This window comes from Rhagoletis zephyria, unplaced genomic scaffold (assembly GCF_001687245.7).
Source record: "Rhagoletis zephyria isolate East Lansing unplaced genomic scaffold, Rhagoletis_zephyria_1.1 Rzeph_scaffold_00040, whole genome shotgun sequence".
Classification (NCBI taxonomy): domain Eukaryota; kingdom Metazoa; phylum Arthropoda; class Insecta; order Diptera; family Tephritidae; genus Rhagoletis; species Rhagoletis zephyria.
The window spans coordinates 264,471-272,724 of NW_016157124.1; the positions used below are offsets into that span (position 1 = coordinate 264,471).

At 34.6% G+C, this 8,254-nt stretch overlaps 1 protein-coding gene across 1 annotated transcript in view; it reads left to right on the forward strand.

Moving 5' to 3' along the window:
• The first annotated feature begins 716 nt into the window (after positions 1–716).
• The window catches only part of LOC108366387 (uncharacterized), a 16,388-nt gene continuing 8,850 nt past the window's right edge, over positions 717–8,254 (forward strand). The window contains exons 1-7 of the mRNA XM_017620791.1: positions 717–943; positions 1,005–1,148; positions 1,220–1,373; positions 1,465–1,650; positions 1,715–2,253; positions 2,317–2,609; positions 2,672–3,019. Of these exons, the coding sequence (XP_017476280.1) occupies positions 743–943; positions 1,005–1,148; positions 1,220–1,373; positions 1,465–1,650; positions 1,715–2,253; positions 2,317–2,609; positions 2,672–3,019 (1,865 nt within the window). The 5' untranslated portion in view covers positions 717–742. The remainder of the gene's footprint in view (positions 944–1,004; positions 1,149–1,219; positions 1,374–1,464; positions 1,651–1,714; positions 2,254–2,316; positions 2,610–2,671; positions 3,020–8,254) is intronic.

The window sequence follows — 8,254 nt, forward strand, 5'->3', positions numbered from 1 at the left end:
TCAAATCACGTCAAAGTTGTAACGATCTCACTTTCTACAATCTGGTATGACGACGAAGTCACGAGTAGTCTGATGGGGAAGTATAGTGACCTCAGAAACATCAGCTATACCTGCTAATACAGCATTTTATTTAAAAAATTTCATAAACCTGTCTTCAAGCTCAAACATAAGTAATTATATACATATGTACTAGGGTATCGATGCTTGAAGAATCGATGTTTCGAAAAATTACATTGATGGTAGTTCGATGTATCGAATTAAAATATCGATGTTTTTACAGAAGTTTCTAGGAAATATTGCACACGATTTTAAATTGGACTTATATAGTTTTTGTTTAACTATTTTTGCAAAACATCGATGTTTTGACTTAACATCGGATTCATAAAAACATCGGCAAACGGCGATGTTTGAAGCCACGACCACGATGATGTTGCTCGATACATCGATGCTTTTTAACATCCCTATTATACACTAATACCGAATATTAACGTTTTAACTATATTTTAGGAGCAATAAAGTTTGAAATCCTTATCTCCATACTAGATACATTTCGTAAGTCACATGCATAAAATTAGTTAATCTATAATGACTATTGAATCTATAGTACAGTATCGACGTACATACATACATACATATATACAAAAACTCATTTGCCTAATCGCTTCCCGAAACGTATAAAAGCCTTAATTCAAATTCACATGCTACCGTATTTCGTTTTCAGATTGCATTCAATTGTCGGGGAATGAAGCGAAACGAATTGTTGCTAGTATTTACGGTGTTTTGGTCCATTATTGGCCAAATACGAACAGAAGCACCAGAAGTTTGCCTCGGACGCTCGAGTTGTGTCGTTGGTAAATATGAGCGAGGCTTTCAAAGAAATCTATACGAAGCTTTTTTGGGCATACCATATGCTAAACCGCCAACTAATGAACTAAGATTCAGTGTAAGTAAAAGGATGGCATGCTCGAAAGGAAATTCTTCTTACGAATCGTATCGAATTTCAGAATCCGCAAGAAGTCCAGCTGTGGAAAGGCACAATTTCTGTTAAAAATCCAAAGCCAGACTGCATACAAAAAGATTATATCGATACCAAAGCTCGCATTAGCGGATCAGAGGATTGTCTGTATTTGAACGTCTACCGTCCCTTGGTAATAGTAATATAAGAAATTTTTTTTGTGTTACCATTGTAACCATAAATTTACCAACTATTTTACCATAGAATTCAGGTGATAGGAAGTTACCGGTTTTGTTTTATATTCATGGAGGTGGATTTTTCAGTGGCTCTGCCAGTCCTCAAGCCGAAGGACCGGAGTATTTCATGGATACAGATGATGTTATATTGGTTGTACCAGCTTACCGTTTAGGCCCATTTGGTAAGAAATACATGGACTGATTGAGCATAACTGATATGCTAGTTCATTTAATTTTTGCTGTCTAATTTATAATATTCTTACATAAATGTAGGTTTCCTTAGTACTAACGACGAAGAAATGCCCGGTAATTTCGGCCTCAAGGATCAGAATTTAGCCCTCAAATGGGTTCAAAAATACATTAGCGCATTCGGTGGTGATCCCGATCGTGTGACTATCTTTGGACATAGCGCGGGTGCTGCAGCTGCACATTATCACTTGTTGAGTCCTGCCTCAAAAGGTTTTGTGTAGATGGATAAAATATGGAAACAAGGGTTTTTTTCTAACCACTTTGCACATTACAGATTTATTCCGAAACGCTATTTTGATAAGTGGCGCCGCAAACTCTCCATTTGCTAAGCCCATTGACAATCAAACATCGAACGTCATTGAATTGGCGGAAGCTGTCGGCATAAGAGACGCTGCATATCTAACTTCGAAAGGTTTAGTAAGGGCTTTACAGAGAATAAATCCAACTAGGCTGTTAAAAGCTGTCGACAAGTTGAAATCATGGAATATCTATCCTTTGCCGACTTTCCATCCAAGCATTGAGCAAAGCTCATGGAGGGATTCATTTTTAACGGCAGATCCATCATCATTGAGCATAGAAAAACCATGGATCATAGGACACGTACCATCGAAGGGCGAAGGCGTGCCCATTGCACTTCGTCTGGCAACAAATCCATCATTGCGCGCTAAATTCAATGCCGACTTTGATAAGTTGTTGCGCACCATATTAGAACTACCAGATACCATTGATGGAGCCGCTTTAAATCTGATAATCGAAAACTATCTAAATGGCGAATATAAATTGAACGACAAAACATTGGATGGCTTTCTTGAGGTAACTAAACAAACAAACTTATACCATTAAAGGGACACATACTTATACGTACTGTTCGGTTAGCTTTTAGGTGATGGAAGTTTTATTTATCCTACCTACAAAACTATTCAATCCCATTTGAATTCTGCGGGTGCGCAGAATCTAAAAGGCATGATAAAGTTCGATTACCGTGGACCGTATTCTTATTCAAAACTATTTACTGACAGCAATAAAAACTTCAGTACTGTGCACTACGATGATGCACTATTCCTGTTCAGGGCATCAAGAACATTCTCAAAGGGTTACACAATAACATCGCCCGAGGCAGCTGTTGTTAAACGTTATGTGGATCTTTATGTGGAATTTGCAAAAACTGGGTTAGTTAATGGGCAAAATTTTGATTTGCAGACTTTAAAATAACGAAGTTATTTCTTTTTAGAAATGTTAAAAAGCTTGAGGCTATTGGCGCATGCACAAAGGACTCGTTTGAGCAAGGCGCCTGTAAATATTTATCAATCGTGAAGAGTCCTGAACTTTTCCAAACCGGCAGCACTTCGAATATTGATAGAATGAAATTGTGGGATGATGTCTACAATGTTGGTACTTCACCGTCACCGTCGCCGTCACCGTCACCGTCACCATCCCCTTCGCCTGACCCCACAGATTCTCCTTCACCGTCACCGTCACCGTCACCGTCACCATCCCCTTCGCCTGACTGCACAGATTCGCCTTCACCGTCCCCTTCGCCCACCCCGGCACCTACACCTACATTTGGAGAAACAACAGGGTAATTCGTTTTTCAAATACAATCCTAGTAATATAATGATGGAACATCACACATAATCTGGGTGTTAGAGTAATAAATAAATACGTTTTCCTTTAACAATCGCATAAACATATTTTGAATTTATGGCTGTCAAGAAAAACCTTTTCCAAAAAGCAGGGACTGAAAATAGCAGTCAATTTTTTTTAACCAAATTTTTTTTAACTACGAAATAAAAGTCCTTTCCTGATAATAAACAAACCGCTAATTCAAATTAAACAAATTTGGTATCAAATGAAAGAGAACTGAAATAGCTTTTAAACAGAAATAACGAACGAAATAACATTACTACTGGGGTTGCCTTTTTGGTAAATTGTTACCAAATAGGGTAGTAAAAATTCGGGTTAGTAAAAAGGTAAATTTTTTTTTCATGTTGGTAGATTTTTGTTGGAAAAAAAATAAAATTTTTCGTTCCCGCTTTATTTTTCGTAGTCATCTTTAAATCATAAATTTCCATAAAAAATTTATATTATTTTTGAACACTTTAAAGCACACTTTTTATATGCATACATACATATAAATGTATATCGATAAAAGGCGAACATATCGTGCTGCATTCAAAACCCATTTTACTGAAATCCTGGGGAGCTTTTGATTGCCTAAATATTTTAAATGATTCTCTAAATAATTAAACACTATGATTGTTGGCAAAAAAAAGTCAACGCCATTTTTTATCTATGGAAAATGTTAAATGGAAAAAACACAAAAAAAACAGCGGAAAAAAATAAAAATCAACGGGAATTTTTAGCTGCACATTGTCGGTTATACTAAAATTCCATGGTAAATAAAACTCCATACCTTAAATTTTTCTAAAGAATCAGAGTATAAATTTTTTCTGAATGTTGCATATTGTTTCAATCGTTTATTTTTATTGATTTGTTTGAGGTGCAAACAAAATTCTTATACAAAAAAAATACCAAAAAACTTTTATGTAATTGAAAAACGTTATGAATATTAAAATAATCATTAAGCCGAAAGGATGCCATTAATATGATCTAAAATACTTCTTCATTAGTTAAACAAAATGTTCTTTAAAAGCAATTTTAATTTTTTTGCAATACAAAAAAAAGATAGAACAAAACAATAGTTTTTATTAAAATAACTAAAACAAGTTATTGGTAGATATTTTCTAGATTTGATCGATTTTTTTCAAGTGGATGGTAAGTATTTTTTTTTTTCGTCAGTGGCAACCCTGGTTACCCAAGATTTATTGTATGGTAATTAAATTACATTTTTATATAAATATTTCTCAAAAAGCGGCTTCTCTCGTTTAGGCATTTAAGTTTTAAAGCTATTCTAGTCCGCTTTCATTTGATACCAAATTTGTTTAACTGTTATTTTCGGTCCCTCCTAAAAAGCCATTGGGTGGTATTTGTACCATCAAAATCTATCGATTGAAACTCAAAATATTAAAAAACCTTGCCATCTGGAGAACACCAGTGGCGTCGTCCGGGGGTGCAGTAGGCGGTTAGATCACCCCTCACATAGCCGGTTTCACGAAAGCAATTTTAATGAAAAATGATAAATTTTAATTTGAAAATTTACAGAAAAAATCATTTTTCACTTAAATTTCTAGTGAAGTCGGCAGTTAAAGTCACAAGCAGACTTCTTTGCTCAAAAATTACAATTTTCGTAAAATTATTTTGTCGAAAGTTGAACTCTACACTAGCCAATAACAATCTTGCGGCATAACTTTTAAGAGTGGACTCCTACAGGATTTTTCCGTAGATTAACCTTTAACTATGTGCATTTGGTCAGCAATATTTCAAATTAAAACGATTTCTTTGGGATAAAAAGAATTTCGGAGAGTAAAAAAAATACTACTTTGATCGTTCTCTAAACCTACATACTTATTTTTGCAGCGTTTTCAATTGTCAGTGTTTACCTTATCTTATCACTTTAACTGAATAAAATGTTTCGAATAGGTGGTAACCCGCTAGAAAGATATTTTCGGCAGTAAACTTTCTTAAACCTCTTTAGTTTGATACCCGTATTGTAATATTTCATTTATTTTATCAATTAAATCAAATTAAAATTTCCAAACAGGTGGCAACTTTCCACAAGAATATCATCAACTGTCAGCCTTCTTAACCCTTAAGTACTGTTGTTGGTCTCTCAGACCACTTCAAAATTTTTAGATTAAAATAAAGATTTCGTTTACGCGCCAATAAATTTCTTGCTACGAATAGCTTTCACCGAGTCAGCAATGAGTTAATTCCAAGGAATGAAACCGATTCAAAATAACGTTGCGGTTTGGGTTTCGGTTTTGCCAAGGGTTTCGGTTTCGGTTTTGGTTTCGTTCTTCAAAATTTATTTCGGTTTTGGTTTCGGTTTCGTTCCGGTTTCGGTTTTTCACAGAAATTTTGTTGATATTATTTAAATCACAATGTCTTAAACGTTGAGGAAAGAAAATCGAAAATTACAGTTCACTGATAATATCAACACTAGGTTCTTTCCCTAACAATCCGGACCGGATTTGGTAATTAGAGAATAAGAGAAACATTTTCTTTCAAAAATGGAACAAACTTCAGAATTACGGAAACGCAAAAACCCACATTTCGTGCCCCCAAGTCGAGAAACAGCTGATTCACGTTGTTCTTGTTTTTGTCACTTATACCATGTTCTGACCGACATCGGAAACATGTTTTCGTTGCTAAAACTGGTTTTCGACCTAAAACTTGTGTTTTCGTCCATATAAAATCTGTTAAACGAAAACCAGTTTTCGCTGAAAACTACTTGAAAACTCACTTTCCACTCATTCCAATCGGTGTCTTCACTAGTTTTTTTCGATTATTTATCGAAGTGGAAGTCATATTTTATCATCTTTAATACGCCATTTCGGATTTATTGTTAATTGCCTGGCCAAAGCAAAATAAGAATGAAAGTTAAAGGTTGTAAATGAAAAGAAAATGAAGGAAAAATGTTTTGGTTGTCGGTCAGAACATGGTATTAAATGCAAACACTTGGAAATTGAATTTTGGTTTCACAAATTTGATTTTAAGTACATAGATTGAAAATACATCAACAGGCCATTCACTTTTCCTTAAAAGCACCAAGTAAATGCAGGCAACATGTAAACACAATGGGCCGTATGAATAAAAACTAAGCAATTGCTTTTCCTTAAAATTTCATACCTTTTACTTCAATTTTGTTTGAATAAATTGAGTAAAAGATCTGAAATTTTAAGAAAAAGCAATTGCTTATTTTTATTCATACGGCCCAGTACAGCTGATATGCACTTTCACACTTTATCCATTTTTACTCGGAGAAAATTTCGGGCTGTTTCGGGCAGGAAGAAGAATACACTTACGATCGAATACGCTCGAATTTTCGCTCTCTATTACCCATTTTGTTGAGTACAGGCATGATTTCTGGGCTATTTTGGGCACACGCGGGATCTCGCATTGCGTACGGGAAAGAAACTACTTAAATATAAGAAATCGATTATCGATTCACAACAACAAAGTCATCAGCAGATTTTTGCGAAAAGTTACCTTGCCATACTTATTTACTACTTAACAAGAATTTTAGCAAAATGTTGCTGATTTTGGTTAAATAAATCATTTATTTCAAAGAAATTTTTATTTATTATTTTTGTAAATTTCTGGAAACCGATTGAAACCTGTGATTGAAATGGTTTCGGTATCGTTCCTTTTCAGGTCAAGATAACGGTTACGGTTTCGGTTTGGGTTTCGGTTTCATTCCTTGGTTAATTCCGGTAGCGTGCAAACATGTGCGGTGAGAAGTGAGGTAGTAATTGCATTTTAATTACTTGCGCGTGGTCTATCAGACCACCAGCTATTTGTCGAATATAAGCATTGACGTAACTATTTTTCTATTGTTTATTAATAGGTTTGTTCGTCGAAAATCCAGCAAGAATTATCCAACACTCAAAATATCAGAGAGTAAGAAAAAATTCTCTCAAATTCTCTCTCATGTTGAGAAAGTTGCAAATTTCTGCACGAACGCAAATTTGCAGGAATTTGCAAGTTTCGCTGCCAGCTGGCGTCCACGGTTGCATTTCAAACATAAAAAATTTTTATAGAATTTTTAAAATTCTTTCGGATGGCCAAAAACAGGATATACATGTATATTTCTTGTTGTTCTGACTTTCTTTGACATACATTTCAATTTCTTCATCGTACTAGCTGTCGGGTTTCTTAAATCGACTCTGGTTGCAATTGCATTCCGATTGCGAATACCATTTTTTTCAGCCGAATTAAGTTCAAATCATTGGAATTAACTAAATTAATTATATCAACAATTATTTACTTCCTTTTTTCATAAAAAAATCGCTCGTGTTTATAAATTTTTAAATTTAACGAACTAATTTATTCAAATTATTGTAGACAAAAATGCAACCATGCGCCACAACCACATGTTTTTCGTGTTTGCAAATTCTTGCTGGCAAAATTTTTTCCAGCAAGAATTTGCAACTTCTCTCCAAGAGAACTGTCACTTTGCTCTCACAATTTTTGAGTGTTGGATAATTTTTTGGTCTGCACGAACGCGATTTGGGCAAAAATCGTGATAATTCGTACAAATTCGTACAAATTTTTTGCTCGACGAACAAACCTAATATCTCCTACCTATCAAAACATATCTGTCAGTGAATTTGGCAGTAATTTGTAATAATTTCTGTAACTTCAAAAATAAATTATTGTAAATTTTTGCATATTTTTTTTTTTTTGATTTTACAATATATCGATGGCTGAGTGGAAGATCGACCTATCTTGGCAGTCAGTTCGAAAACGCTTTATCTTATAAAACTCTTCAAGAACGCCCTACTTCAGAATTTGATTGCAAAACATCCTATCTCAAAATTGTATTGATGAACATCATATCTCAGCTGCCGATTCAAAAACGCCTTATTTCAGCTTATTTTCAATGTATTTTCGTTTGAGATAGAGCATTTTTGAACTTATGAAATCTCAAGTTTTTCAAAATTCGCAAACAAGAATAATAGTACATAATATAAAATTTTGGCGCTTACATATCGTCGCTCCCAACGAAGAGTAGCACATCTCAAATTACCGTGGAAGACTAGCACGTTTCACTATTCGCGTCGAAGACTAGCACATTTCATTATTCGCGTCGAAAAGTAGCACATTTCAGATTCTCGCGTGGAAGACTAGCACATTTCACATTTTTGCGTGGAAGACTAGCACATTTCGTTATTTGCGTGGAAGACTAGCACAT